This window comes from Peromyscus leucopus, chromosome 1 (genome assembly GCF_004664715.2).
Source record: "Peromyscus leucopus breed LL Stock chromosome 1, UCI_PerLeu_2.1, whole genome shotgun sequence".
NCBI classification, from domain to species: Eukaryota; Metazoa; Chordata; class Mammalia; order Rodentia; family Cricetidae; genus Peromyscus; species Peromyscus leucopus.
In genome coordinates this window covers 85,151,850-85,167,391 of record NC_051063.1, presented here as the reverse complement: position 1 = coordinate 85,167,391, position 15,542 = coordinate 85,151,850, and the positions used below count along the sequence as shown (strand labels likewise).

At 44.7% G+C, this 15,542-nt stretch overlaps 1 protein-coding gene across 1 annotated transcript in view; it reads right to left on the bottom strand.

Moving 5' to 3' along the window:
• Pdilt (protein disulfide isomerase like, testis expressed) overlaps positions 1-15,542 on the bottom strand; it is a 41,385-nt gene that overhangs the window by 11,464 nt on the left and 14,379 nt on the right. The window contains exons 3-5 of the mRNA XM_028867913.2: positions 12,001-12,207; positions 5,452-5,585; positions 3,737-3,874 (exon numbers count right to left, since the gene is read on the bottom strand). Of these exons, the coding sequence (XP_028723746.1) occupies positions 3,737-3,874; positions 5,452-5,585; positions 12,001-12,207 (479 nt within the window). The remainder of the gene's footprint in view (positions 1-3,736; positions 3,875-5,451; positions 5,586-12,000; positions 12,208-15,542) is intronic.

Sequence of the window (15,542 nt, the reverse complement as noted above, 5' to 3'; positions counted from 1 at the left end):
CTGATTCTTGTTATTGTTTTCTTGCTTCAATGTGTTATGGCCCCAAGTTATCCTCTGGATAAAGTTCCGTGTCTTTACTGGTTATATCAGCAGTCAATACTGATTAGAGAGCTCGTGCTGTGCCAGCCACAGTTGCAAACATAGTATACACATCAGTTTACTTAGTCCTCAGTATCTCCCAAACTCTGCTCTAATATTGCCCTCCCACTTTTTCCCTTTCTTCTTTTTCTTTCTTTCTTTGTTGTATTCACATCTCTCCCACTTTGCACGTGAGAAAACTATGGCACAGAGAAGTAAAATAACCTCTCTGAAATTACTAAGTAAAAGATGGACCCAGGAGTTACTTATCTAGTTAGTGCTAGGATTGAGTCCTGAGCTTTACATGTACTAAGCGTATACTCTACCATTGAATCATACCCCCAACCCCAGAGCCAGGATTTAAAAATGGGCAGTCTAACCATAGTGTTCACATTCTTAGCTGCTTAAGATATACCTTCCTATAACATTATTCAGACTCAGGAGGTTGTATCTATGTATTTAGTTATGATATATGTGTATATGTCTAAACAACTAAAGAAAAGGAGGCCATGAATTTGAGAGAGAACAGGATTCATGGGAGGGGTTGGAGGGAGGAAATCAAAGGGGTGGATTGTATAATTGTAATTTTAAAAGTAACAATCATTGCCAGGTGGTGGTGGCACATGCCTTTAATCCCAGCACCCAGGAGGCAGAGGCAGGCAGATCTCTGTGAGTTCAAAGCCAGCCTGGTCTACAAAATGAGTTCCAGGAAAGGTACAAAACTACACAGAGAAACCCTGTCTTGAAAACAAAAACAAAAACAAAAAAGTAACAATCATTATAATAAAATTAATAAAAAAATACCTCTCTACTTGTAGGTATAATACAGAATCCAAATAATAAATGCATTTATCATAATAAATACAAAAATACCTAGAATATATTTTTCATAGTTGCTATTTGGCTTTTGATTTTGTAATTGGTTTACTCTGCAAAACTTTAGATAGGTAGACATGTAAACAGTACACATTTAACAGAAGTTTAATAGGGTTTCTCCATGCTTTGTTAAGGGGCTCCAAATTCCTATACAAAATGTATAGGAAACAAACTTGGGGCTGGAGAGATGGTTCAGTGGTTAGGAGCACCAGCTGCTCTTCCAAAAGATCTGGGTTCTATTCCCATATGGTAGCTCACAACCTTCTGTAATTCCAGTTCCAGGAGATACAATGCCCTATTCTGGTCTCCAAGGTGCTCAGATATACCTAGAAGCTAAACACCCATGTATGTAAAATAAAATTCAAACAATAACAAATGAAGAAAGCAAACTGTCATATACCGTCACATATTCACAAGCTACAGTTTTGAATCGGGGTCATACAGTGTGCTGCCTGACTACAGCTTCAGTGTTTTCCCTACTCTGCTACCTGGTTATTCTCAACACCCTACATTTAATAACAGTCTTTTCTCTTCTAGTCTCAATTATTATCTTTGCCATATATTAGAGTTCTATATGTATTCAGATCTATTCTGACTCCATGTTGTCCCATTCAAAAGACTTTTTAGTCTCCATCTTAAAACCTTTTCCATGACTTCTATGGGCCCAAGAGAAAAAGATAAGGCTGAGTGCCACCTCTGAGGGTCATGAAGCATCACTCCACATATCAAATGTGGCCTCAGATACTTACTAATTTGTAAGTAAAATAGCTATTGTACAAATCTGACTTTGTGTGGGGAGACAAGAAGGCATGACTTGAAGTCCCACAGAATGGTCTGCAATGGGGAAAATGCTCTAGTGTCTGTGCTATTTTGCAGAGCAGCCAACTGGCCCCAAGTGGCTCCAATGTACTGGAAATGTGCCTTGTATGGCCAAGGAACTCTGGCAGCCTATCTAGTATCAGTTTGATTAGAAGATCAGTAAGACTTTTCTGGGTGTGTCTGTATGGTGTTTCCAGAGAGGATTAACTAAGGAGAAGATGTCCCCAAATGTGGGCCGCACCATTCCACAGGCAAGGCATCCAGACTGAAGAAGAGGGGAAAAAGGAAGAAGCCATGCAGCACAGACATCCCTCTCTCTGCTTCCACTGTTGTGACGTGAGCACTCTGCTCCACCAGTCCTCCCAGGAATGATAGATTAAAACAATGAGTGTGAATATTTCCTCCCTGACTTGTTTTTCTCAAGTATTTCAAGGACAAAAATCTGACACAGAAACTAAAACTTTAACTTAATTACTTTTCATCTAAATAGTCAAATCATCTATATAGTTAAAGATTACTGGTACCACGTGGAAAGCTCAGGTCTAGATCTCAGGGCTGGGGGGTGGATCACTAAATGAGCTCAGGCTGTGGAAGGTCTTGTAGACCTGATTAAGAATTTGAGTCTTTATTCTTCTAACAAAGGATCAGTGAGCTTCCAGTTCTGTAGCTGGAGAGTTTTCTGTCTGGGTCCGCCAAGCCCACTTATAAACTAAACACACAGATGCTTATATTATTTAAACTGTTTGGACTAATGGCTCAGGCTTCTAGCTAGCTGTTCTTATATCTTAAATTAACCCATATATTAATCCATACTTTGCCACATAGCTCGTGGCTTACTGGTACTTTACATCCTGCTCCTCATCGTGGCACAGCATCTCTCTGCCTCAGCCTTCCACTTCCCAGTCCTCTCCTCTCTCTTTGTCCCATCTATACTTCCTGTCTGGCTACTGGCCAATCAGTGTTTCATTTATCAATCAATCATCCACAGCACAGTTCAGTGAGAGACTCCCGCCCCAAGACAATAGAGGAGGACACCAATATCCTGCTCTAGCTTCCACATGTGCACAGATACACATCACATGCATGTACCATACATACATACACCATGCACACCTTCTTACACAAAGCATTAAAGGACTTTCTGAGAGGAGGAAGAACATGACCATCAGATTTCAATTTTGGAAAGAATATTCTTCTGCAGACCAGAGCAGACCAGTTTGAAGACTGTTCTAATGGAGATGGTGGTCACTTTATCCAGGATGGTCACAGTAGAGATGTGGAGAAGTGGTAGACCCTGGGGACATCTTGCATGTGAATATTTGGATTGGTTGTGATGGAGGGGTGGAGAAATGGGGGATATTAGAAGGAAACCTAGCATTTCTGGCTTCCTCCACTAAATGAGGGGATGGTGGCACTCTTCACTATTACTCTCCAAGTCTTTTTTGTTTGTTTGTTTCTCTGTGTAACAGCTCTGACTGGAACTGGTTCTGAAGACCAGGGTGGCCTTGAACTCACAGAGATCTGGCTACCTCTGCCTCCCACGTGCTGGGATTAAAAGCATGAGCCACCATGCCTGGTGACTCTCCAAGTCTTAAAAGAACTTGGAGAGGAGATTATGACTTTGACATGAACCATGATGAACTATCTGGTTCTACATACCAAAATCTGGAGTTAAGTGAAGTCTAGATGGAGATGCTAATTGTTGATAGAGATGGATAGGAAAACATGAACCAGAAAAAGAAAGTTAGTGGGATTGAGTCTTGATGAATGACAGATACTGGCAGAGGCAGAGAAGCAGGAAATGTGGTGGGGTGGGAGATGGGGGTCCAGAAAACAGATTTCTCACAAGTCAACTAGTCCAGGAACACTTAGTTCACAGGCAATGGAGACAGAGCATGTCCCCAAATGCCATCACATAGTGTGAAGTGAAAGGCCCTCATGATCATATAGGATGAAGACCTACCTTTTTAAACACCAGGATGCTGTCAAGGATTACTTGGAAACCCCCAAAGGCATTTTTTATTTCTATCATTCCAAACGTAAGCTCTGGGAAGTCCTTGACGAAGTTATAAAACAAATCTGCCACTTCTTCCTCTAAATCCTGTTTGGAAAAGCATGCTCTGTAATTCTCTGGAGGAGGTAACAGTGCCCGGCTTGAGGGGAAGGTAGAGACAATAGTCTATTTTTCCCTTTGTTTTTCTAAGTTCTGGGTTTTTGCTGGGTGGCCAAAGTCCCCTTTTATGGATGTTTCCCACCTAGAATGTTCCTCTAGCTATGACTGAACCCCACACAGGCAAATCCTCAGAGATCAATGAAGAGAACCACGTATTTTTACTTTTTCCTATTATTAAAATAAAGGTTGTTCTAACCTGCGAATTAAGAATATTTCTAAAATTAATTCCTGCATCAATTTCAGAAGAAGCCATTGATAAGACTGCAGGTAACACCAAACGTGAACTGGTGTTGAGATGCAGTTGCTCTTTTGGCCTTTGAGACTCAAAATTCAGCATGAAAGAATATGTGGGCCAATAATACTCTTGAGGAAGCAGAAAGGAAAGAGCCATGCACTCTCCTCACGTGTAAATATGATAGCAAAGACTGACATCTATTGAGAGATGAAGCATTGTGGACCTAAAGTAAGTCAGTTAAGGCACATGAAAAACTCATTTTCTACAAGCAAATATACTTGGTAACATTTATAACTATAAAGAATAAAATCAATAGAAAGTGATCATAAGACATTTCATAACCACATTTAAATTATTTATGAGCTATCCCAAGCATCTCCCTGCACTTGATCTAGATGAGGATTGATTGACCCTCCAATGGTGCATGCTACAGGGTTGATAGTCTAATTTATATGGAGGCTTGAAAAGAGTTTATGAATAGAAACTGGCTTAGCCTAAGCAGACTAACAAACACCTGTTAGAATCATAGTTAAAATATGTGGGAGTCTGAGGGAGCCCAGCTCCTACTTGTTCCCACCTATTGAAGGGTTCTTGGGTGGAGGAGAGAGGAATGAGGAAATATTAGGTGGAAATATAGACCTAGACAACAAGGAGAAAAACAGAAACACAGGATAGCTTCAGAAGGGCCCTGGGTTGATACCCAGCCGCCCAGAGCTTTATTCAAAAGGGCTTTTTATAATATGCCAAGGGGAGAGACAAAAGACCTCCCCCTTGCAAGATCAAAGCACACCTTACAGCCAAGTGTAGACCCCTCCAAACACCTGGTAATCATGCCCATAACCAAATCATCTCATTATGCAACCCTGCTGGGTAAAGCAAGCTCAGATTTTCTGACCCTGAGTAAGGTCTCACTAGGAAGCCTCTGTGAGCCATCACAAAAGTAGTCCTCAAACCAGAAAACAAAGACATCCTCTTATTCTTATGTTCTAAATAGACCCCTCAAAGATCAGTTACAGCATTCAGACCAACTAAATATGGATGCCAATCTCTTATTCTCTCCATTTTTTCCCATCTTCTAACCAATCTCTAACATTTCAGCTTCCATGTGTTCTTTCTTCACTTGAAACCAGGAGCTCCCACAGGACACCAGCTTAGTGGATAGGAAAATCGAGCAAGGACCCTATACAAGTCAGAAATCCTCCTTACCCCAAACCCTCCACACACAACACTCACCATGTGAAAATTACCTCCCACCCCTTAATCCCAGTACCTGGAAGAAGCCAACAATGACCAAGGGCCTGGATTTCACAAACTTTGTCACTTCCTCAGTGTTGTTGAACAAAGGTGCTTTGTGGAGAATTTGTCTTCTCAACCAAACAACCAAAGCTGTAGATTCAACCACATCTGAAGAGAGACAGTTAAAGGAATCCCATCAGAACTTTCCTGAATTCAATGAACAGAAATTTCTTGTCTTGAATTCCACCCTTTGCAGGCTAAAGGCAGTATCTCCATTTTCTTTTTCTTCCAAACTACAAGACATGACTGTATTAACAGCAGCTAAATGTCACCAATCTTTCACTACACCTAAGACCCTGTACTGAGTATTGTGCTTGCATTAAACATTCACAGCAACTCTAAGGAATGGGGGTTCTCAGTCTTCCCATTTTGCAGATGAGGAAAGCAAGGTTCGGCTTGCCTACAGCTGGTTTACCAGACCACCTGAGAAACCAACCTGAGAGGAAGAAGTCCCAACCTTCTCTAAGATGATAGGAAAATAATTGGCTTTCTTAAAATATAAGTCAAAAGGTCACATATTTCTGTAACTTCAGAGAACATCTCATTTCTGTATCTATGATTCTAATGCTCTCACTGAGACCCAAATATCCCCTAAGGTTCCAGAATCCCAACTTCTTTACGCAACTACTACATGAGAGTACCCAAGTTCAGAAGTCCTGGCCTCTAAAATGAGGACATCTATTCCCAATCTGGAAAGACATGTTGGCATACACATCTGTGTACAGTTAGATGTGCCTTTCCCAGGAACATCAGTTTCATAAGACAGAAAATGAGGTAAGCTCCTGTTTATGTCAATATCTGGTGTAGGGTGGGAGAGAAATTTTTAAATAATTCTTTAAATAAAGCAAAACTTAGTTATAACTCATTAATTCCTTTTAACTTTTCATTTACTGGACATATATATATATTGACTTCCCCTCATAGTATTAAGGTGTCAGACTTAGTCTTAAGGATATCATTGTGAGCAGAAAATAAAACACATCACCACTACTTTGAAAGCCCCTTAGTGTGTTAGGGAAGACAATAATCAACTAATTGCACAAATAAGTGTATCATCACACCCAAAGGAAGTATTTAAAGCAAAGTTATATGAGCTTATAGCAAAAAAAAAAAAAAGACCTGACCTAGAAGCCAAGGTCAAGAAGGATTTCCTGGGGACAATGATATAGAAGCTGAAATCTGAAAGATGCCCAGGAAGGAAGCAGGAGATAGCAAGATGAGAAAAAGCCTGTGCTAAGGCCCTGAAGCAGGACAGACTGCCTCACAGGGACTGACCAGTCCACCTGGAATTGCGGAGGCAACTGCAAAAGGCTGTCAGTATCATAGTTTATGTTTTTTTGTTTTCGTTACTATTCTGCTGCTGTGACCAAAGCGCCCTGGCAAAAGCATTGTAAGAGGAAAGCGCTTCTTTGGGTTCAGAGTTCAAGGCCCAGTCTGCCATAGTAGGGAAGTCAAAGCGGCAGGCAGGAGCTGGACACAAGTCACATGGCATCAAAGTGAAAAACTGAACAGTACATGCCAGTGCTAGGCCTGCCTTCGCCATTTCTTACACTCTAGTACCCAGTGAGAGATGGCTTCTGCTGGTCGTTAACATGGATCTTCCCACATCAATTAACCAGTAGAGATAGTCCTCTTCAGGTCTTTCTAGAGACCCACCTGCCAGGTGATGCTAGACTGCTTGAGATGGCAGCATTAACCATCACAGCTCCTAAGACAGTGGTTCTCAACCTTCCTAATGCTGTGACCCTTCAGTACAGTTTCGCTTCCTATGGTGAACCCACCCATAAAATTTTTTTGTTCCTACTTCGTAACTGTAATTTTGCTAATGTTATGAATCATAATGTAAATATCTGATATGCAGGATATCTAATAGGCAACCCCTGTGAAAGGGTCATTCAACTCCAAAGGGTCCCGACCCACAGGTTGAAAACCACTCTTCTGAGTGCATTAGACCTGTGCGGTAAAAACAGGTAGAAGTAAATGACTGTGTACATTTGATGACTTTTCACAAAATAAACATGTGCGTGTAACTGCTACCCAGATGAAGAAATGGGGTGTGGTCCTGGCCAGTCCTTCGGAGTCTTAGTATGTAGAAGAAGATAATCACACAAATACATCTGAATGCTGAGTGTGCCACTGAAGCCTCCCACCCCACATCTAGGGGTAACAGTGTTCTTAACCTCTAATAGCATGCACTGCTCACCTGTTCCTAACTTCCCACAGCTGGATTCCTAGAGTATGTTTACCTGGAGCACAGTGACTGACTTCCATCAGTCTGATGGGTCACGAGCAACATTTCTGGGCACAGAAGATGTCCTGCTCGGCTTTAGTAGATACGATTAAGATTGGAGTGAGGGGTGATGCTGCTTGCCTATAACCCTAACACTCAGTACTGACACAGGAAGAGCCAGAGAACCAGGCCAGCCTGGACTACACAGTGACCCCATCTCAAACACGACGAAGCAAAGCACAAAAAAAGAAATAATCAAGAAAGCCTCCAAATGAGCTTCACCTTCAGATCATCAGAACCATGGCTGCAGCCTCAATTTTCCCCTGCACCAGCCGTTTCCCCGTTCACCTCCTCCATGCCCCTAGTCACTCCCTGTCTTACCTCCTCCCCTGTCCTGTCATTGTCTTAGGACTTCATCTGTTTTTCTGTAAGTCTATCACTTTCTGAAACTGTTGGTACGGTTTAGAGTAAACGTGTTCACTGTGAGCTGCCAGGCACATACTTGGTGCTCAAGAAATCACTGGAGGAAAAGGGAATGAAGGGAGTGGACCACCCGAAAGGCCACCTTGAGAGGAGTTGCCCCCAGACCTCCTCATCCAGGGTACATGACCTCTGCTTGCCCCTCCGGAGCCTGTGGAGCTCAGGTAATTCTGAGCTTGACTGACATCTTATCCCCAGTGCCTGCAACTTGGCCACTGCCCTTGCTAGACATTGTGCCTCCCCTGGTTCTTGACTCTGTGCCAGAGGACACAGTGACAACTCAGGTGTGAATGCTGTGTCAATGATTGACTTGGCCAGAGCTTGGCTGCGTATTCCAAGCACAAGCTGTGAATGCATCACTAATAGAGGGCCCAGAGGCCATTTGAGTCTCCTTCCTCCAGGGAGGTAGACAAGGCCAAGGCTCCCACCATCAGTCCCTGGATATTAGAGGACAGGACTAGGCTTTGACCCAGCAAGGACTATGTCCCACCTGTGTCCTGAGTGGGGCTCCAAAATTAGTCACGTTGCAGGTGGCATGCACAGAAGTATCTCCGCTTGGAACTCCAAAGGGCCCTGTCAAGTACGCCTTTATCCATTCTATCTAGAATGAGCAAATGTAAGCCAAGGTCTACAGCTTTGCTCAAGTTCTCAGAGCCAGAGTGCTTCCTAATTCTGGAGAATTGAGTCCCAGGCTCCATCCTGGCAGCCCATTTCCTCTTTCTGTGCTTGGGAAGTAACATTGAAAAAGAGGGAGATGTATAAGCTCACAAGTGTGTGTTGTCTTCCTGTGTGCCTTCCTGTGGTGAGCTCTTGTAACTGCATCTTGTTCAAATTAAACAACTATTAAGAACGTAATTGTCCCAAGCACTGGACTAGGCTTAAGCAATTAATAGTGAATAAACACATCTATTTATTTAATATACAGCACAATGTAGAGCAGAGCTCAACAAACTGTAGTCCATGGACCAAATCTTTCCAACTGTTCGGTTTTATAAGTAAAACTTTATTGGAATCCATCCATGACTGTTCACATTCTACATAGCAGAGTGGGTAGTTATGACACGTTTTTGTTAACTCATCAGGCTAAAATTCCTATGACACAGCTCTTTCCAGAAAAAATCTTCCCTGACTCTACTGCTTACAGCTGGAACATTTTTTTTTAAGTTCAGTATTTCAGTTTATTTATTTATGGGCGTGGGTGTGCAGGTACCATGGAACATGTCTGAAGGTCAGAGGACAGCTTGCTGGAGTCCAACGTGTGGGTTCCAGAGATAAAGCTCAGGTTACCAAGCGTGGCCATAAGCACCTTTACCTGCTGAGCCGTTTGCCAGCCCCAGCGAGGGTGCTGTGTAGAAGTTGCTCCACTCTCCGTGCTCCATCTGTAAAGGTAATTGCCATGCCAGGCTGCTGTGGAGCAGAAGCAGTACCTGGAAGCCAGTGCCAGCTGCGGGGATCTGTCAGGGCTTGGGCCTTGCCAACACTGCTTTATTTTCTCAGCAGTCGGGGGCCGTGGAGTTTTCACATGCCCCATTTTCGGATGAAGAAACTGAGGCTGGACAAGAGGGATTGAGCGCTTCTGAGGCAGGGGGGTGAGGACGTAGATGCAGAGACGGGAACCCCAAAAGCGGAGGATAGAGCAGCCTCTGCTCTTGTGGTGCTGGTAAAAAACACTAGATAGCAGAAGGCATTCTGTGAGGCAATGTCTGGATCGTGATGCACAGATACCCTCGGAACACAGCTGAGGATCAGGCTGCATGCCCTACGCACTCAGGGCAGACTCCCTGGGAGGGGAGATGGGAAGCCTCCTGCATGGCAGAGGAGGTCTCGGGTCTCGCACTCGTGGCCACCACCAAGACTCAGAAACCCTTGAGTATCTTCTCTACCAACATCACACAGGGTGTAGAAGCTCCACACAATCATCCTGTTGTCTCTTGATAGAATCAGATCTCAGTTGTCCTTCAACAGGGAAGGGCAAGCCAGCCCCTGAGCCGTGCCAGGAGCAGATATGGACTCGCACAAAGTAACCCAGGCCTGCTTCTCCTCCGCAGTCCTTCCTGAAGGCAACACATCATCCAGGGCCCCTTGCTTGGGTTAGATGGATCTCTATAGTTGAGGATCATTCCTCAGAATTCCTAGCAATCAGATCCCCATCTCTCCCTTGCCAGGTCTCCTCACTGGTTTGCACATGCTACCCTCCATTTGGACTGTGGGGCACTGAAGCCCTTGCCTGCTCTGTCCTCTAAGTTTTCTCGCTGAAGCGCTTTCGCAGCCAGCCTCTCCCGCGCCCTCTTGTGAGCATCTTGTTAACTGCAAGGTACTTTTTCATTTCTTGCTCCTGGAGTCTCTTCCTAACACTTTGGCTCCTGCAGCAATATTCCATCAGGTTTGTTCAAAGCTAAAACCCCTACCTGCTCTCCATCTCCCGGGGTGGAGTGGATCCTTTGTGTGACTCATTTAGTTCTTGGGCTTTTCTTGTGCTCACTGCTTAGAAGAAAGCTTAGAAATGCCAAAGCCTGTAAAAGGCAGTGCCTGTTTTCTTATTCTGCCATCCAACACATACACCACCACGGCACCAGTCTATTGGCATGGTAGAGGATGGGCTAGGTTCTTTTGTTGCATTTATTGATGAATTAACCATCAAGGGTGTATGCCACAGCTGGCCTGTGGAGGCCAGAGAACAACACTCAGGCGTTGGTTGTCCCCTTCCACTATGTGGGTCACAGGGGTTGAACCCAGGTTCTGTCTTGGAGGCAACTGCCTTCCCGCACCCAGCCACCTCAGCACCCCGCTGCTGAGTCCCTTTGGGCCTCCCCAGTTTTGTAACATCCAGCAGTGAGTCGGCCCATCCACCTGTCCATACCCATATCCATCTGTTCCACAGCTGTTTGCACTGAAAACTTAGGATCAGCCATGTCTCACACCGAGCTAGGCAATTCTCCAGACAGCTTCAATATCAGGGTAAGCTGTCAGTGAGTGGGCGCGTGAATAGCTGTGTCAGCAAATGAACCAATGAAAGATGGTGTGAGTGAAGGAAGGCACTGGAGAGACACCCACTTTAACCTTTTGTTCTTTCTCTTGCTTGTCTCTGTGTACGTGCATGGGTGTTCTGTAGGCGCCATCTTTTTCTTTTCTCAAATAGGGCCTCTCACTGCTCTAGAACTTACCAAATATGTTAGCCTGGGTGGCTTGCTAGCCCCAGTCGTCTGCCCATTTCCACTTCCCCAGCTCTGGGATTGCGAGAAGGCACCACCAACCTAGCATTTTCCACAGGAGTTCTGGGGAATCGAACCAGGTCCTCCGCAAGCATTTTACCGCCCAAGCTCTGTCCTCTTGCAGTCTCCCCTTTGGCCCAGTAGTGTTTTTCTGTCAAGATCCTCTACAGTAGAAGACTGGAGTTAGAGAACCTCTGGTCTGGTCGTCTAAAACCCATGTCCCTCCCTAGCTGAGAAGTCGTGGTAGAAGCAGGCAAACATTCACCAAGTCCCATTTTTTTCCTTCTAGACACGGGCCTGAGCTATATGTTTCAGCCCTCATGCATTTGTGTGGGGTCATGGATCAGAATTCCAGCCAGCAGATGGCAAATAGGAGTGATTTTGCCACCCTGCAGCCACGCACACAACCTGCGGTGAGCTCCTACCTCTGGATATCGAGGAAAGAGCGGGTGGCTCCAGAGCTAAGCAAGCCGGAGGCACCATGGAAAAGAGTCTGGATGACTAAGAGGCCATGTGGATCGGCGCCTCCCCCATCCAGCCTTGAACTGCCAAGCAGGCTTTCCATGAGCATGAAATGAACCCGAACCCCAGTCACCATTACCTTTGCAACTGATGGGGTCGGACCTGTTGCCCTCATAAAACAGCTTCAACTCCGGGGCCTGCTTGATGCCAAACTCCCGCTTAAGCTCCGTCTGCACCGTGATGTCCACTTTGCCAAAGCCCAAGCCATTCTTGCCCCTGCCGACGATCTCTGCGGCTTTGCCCAGCTCCTCAGCCAGCTTCCTGGACTGCTTCGAGGATGGATTGTCTGAAAGAACCAGTATGAAGATAGACTACAGAGTCCCTCTCCCTCGTGGCCCTCTGGTCTTTGTTTGCCCTGGGAACTCCTGGCTCTTCCTGTGTTCACAGCTAAGGAGTGGGTTTCAGAAATGTGACAGGAGATGAGACAAATGAGTCATAAAATGGGACAATTTGGGAGATGACCAGAATCAAACGAAATTAATTAGCAGTCAGTTACATGGTGTTTAGTATTTTCTGAGGGCTTTACAGGTACTAAGTCTATTGTCCTTTTCAATAATTTTATGATGTAGATATTATTATTTTATCTCTGTTTTATAGATGGGGAAACTGAGGCACAACAGAACCACATACTTACCCGAGGCCCTGATAACAGAATGTACTCAAGCAGGCTGCAGAACTCCTGGTTTGTTTGTTTTTTAACTCTCACTAGGCATGTACAAACACTTAGATTAATACCTGCTACATAAAAAAGGACATAGTACATTTTAATTGCTATTGTTATTAATGGTGTAAATTTTTCTTTGGTTGGAAATTAAGGGCAAGTGATGTGGCTCATTTGCGCCACCTGGTGGAATATTTTGGAACTAAGCAGTCATTGCACCCCCTCCTGCGGTGACTGGGAACTCTCAGACAAAGGTGGGTGAGGTGTGAGGAGCAGGTGGGTAGGTTACACTATATGCTCACTCTCCTCTCTGACCCAGCCACCTTGGGAAGGGGTAGCTAAAGAGACCCCGGTACTCTGTTAAAGTGTCTGATATTCTGGAATCCTTGGTTGTTCACATAGCTGGGTAGTGAGGTGAGGTAGGGGCTCCTTACTGAAAACAGCCTCGGAGACCAGACTTTGGCCATGGGGATGGGCTATTCTAGCTGGAGTGGGAGGAGCCGAAATAGCAAACCTCCTGATGACATTGCCAGGTTTCAGGTCCTTGCTGCCACATGTCCGAGACTGGTATGCTGTCAGGGCTGCGGGAAATGGATTCTCTGTTAAGCCAGAATGTTTTATCCTTTCCAAACCCCTGTCCATCTGGAGCACTTGGAGAGAGTGCAGGTCACCTCCCGGCTGTGGGCAAGGCCACATCTGACAGATATGCTTCATAAAGCTCAGCCAGGGAAGCTGGGCCCGGGGACAGCTGGTGCTGGCTCAGTTGCCAGTCACTGGCTCAGCAGCGGAACCTGAGTGTGAGTGATCATTCTCATTAAGGTCCCCACACGTGGGTGGGAAGCGAAGACTTTCTGCCTCCCTCACAGATCGATGCTTCTCTCGTCTGCTTCATCACCATCACCACCTTCAGTACACCTCTCCATCACCAGGAGCAAGCTCTGGCCTCTTTGCTAGTCACTCTGCTCTGTGGCTTCTCCCAGCTTCCCTGAGGACCTGGCCATGCTGGGCTCATGGTTGCTGAGTTTATGAATGCATATGCTCAGACAAGAGAAGCATTGGAATGGTTGTCAATGGTGGAGCATTTAGAGATTCCATACACATCCCAAGAGTTCTGGGGAGTCTGGAATAAAGGTAAGGGAGACCGTGTTGCCACAGCCAAAGACGTCTCACACTTCTGTCGCATCCCACCCCCTCTTTTCTCCATAGCACTTTTAGCCACAAGACACACCACATAATTCACTTCTGGATCTGCTTAGCATTTGTCTCTCCTCTCCTGCCTATGAGTTCCAGGAAGGCCATGTAGTTTACCACTCATACCTCAGTACTGAGAATACATCTGGGGCATACCAAGCACTCCATAAATACTTATGAGTAAGTAAGTACATCTTCTGAAGATCAGTGCAGTGGTGTAGGATGGGTTGAGCAGCAGTTTGAGTGGAAGACTGGGTGTTTTAATTCAGACCAACTGTGTGACTCTAGGCAAATTATCTAACCTTTTTGAGACTTGTTTCATGAGTGAGACAGGAACCATGGTACTGAGTTCAATATTTGCAATGCAGGTGTTTGATAAATGTCCATTAAAATCAACATTGCCATAGCTAAAAACATGACAGCTGTCATCAACAGCTCATCACCACAGTCATCATCCCCATCAGCATCTCTATCACAACCACCATCATCATCTATTATCACTATTTCCATAATTATCATCATGGTCTTTATCACCATTACCATCATCTCCATGATCATCATCTTCGTCTTCATCGGCATCACTATCTCTATAATTATCTCTAATCTGTATCAGTTATGCTTTTGCTGCTATAACTAAAAGCACTCTGACCAAAAGCAACTTGGGAGAAAAACTACTTGCCTTATACTTCTGGGTCATAATCCATCATTGAGGGGAGTCAGAGCAGGAACTGAAACAGAAACCAAATCATAAACCATGGAGAAATGCTGCTTACAAGCTTGCCAAGCACCACCTGTCCAAGGAATGGTGATACATTCCACAGTAGTTTGAGCCCTCCTGTATCAATTTATAGTTAATACAGTACCTTAGAGCCAGGCCCACAGGCCAACATGACCTAAGCAATTTCTCAACTGAGGCTTCTCCTTTCAGATGACTCTAGGCTAAGTCAAGTTGGCAATCAAAGCTAACCTGAACAATTATCACCATTGCCATTATTATATCTATCATCATCACCATCTCTATTATTATCTCCATCATCACCAATTATCATCATTATCCCAATCCTAATGACCATCTTCATCATGATCACTATCTATACCTACTGTAATTCCAAGACAGATTCTTGCCACCTTTGCTTTAGGGACAAGTGGCAAATGGCCCTAATGACAGCTACTAATCTTTTCTTGGTCACTTTCTACCAAAAATAGCCTTTCCTTCTCTCTTTGACTCATCCAAGTTAATTGTCACAGTGAAAATGAGGATTCAAAGAAAATATCATTCATTCATTCATTCATTCATTCACTTGACATGTGTGGAGACCTACTATGTTCCAACAGTGTCAGATCCAGGGATCAAGACATAGTAAGGTTTGTGCCCCGAGCCCATGGAGCATGCAAGTTTAGAAATGCTTTTCATATGATGTGACAAATGCACCTAGATGAAAGCCTGAGAAGACAGGGAAAGATTCCTACCCAGTCTAAATGGGGGGAAAGCTTCCTCACAAGAAACTTAAACTCACAGCCCAAGTGCAAACGTGAAGGAGAGATGCTACAGGGCAAAGTGCATGAGGGAAACCTAGAGATGTGAGCCAGAACAGTCCATTCTGATGAGTAGAGCTGCAGTCTAGAGACCAGTCTCTCGGAACGCTTTACAGAGAACACATTGGAAAGAGCATGGAATCCACGGAGATGCCTACCTCTGGTCTCAGGTGCGGGATTGTGAGAATGGAACAGAGGCAGTGACAGAGGGTGTGGAGAGAACTGGGGACCAC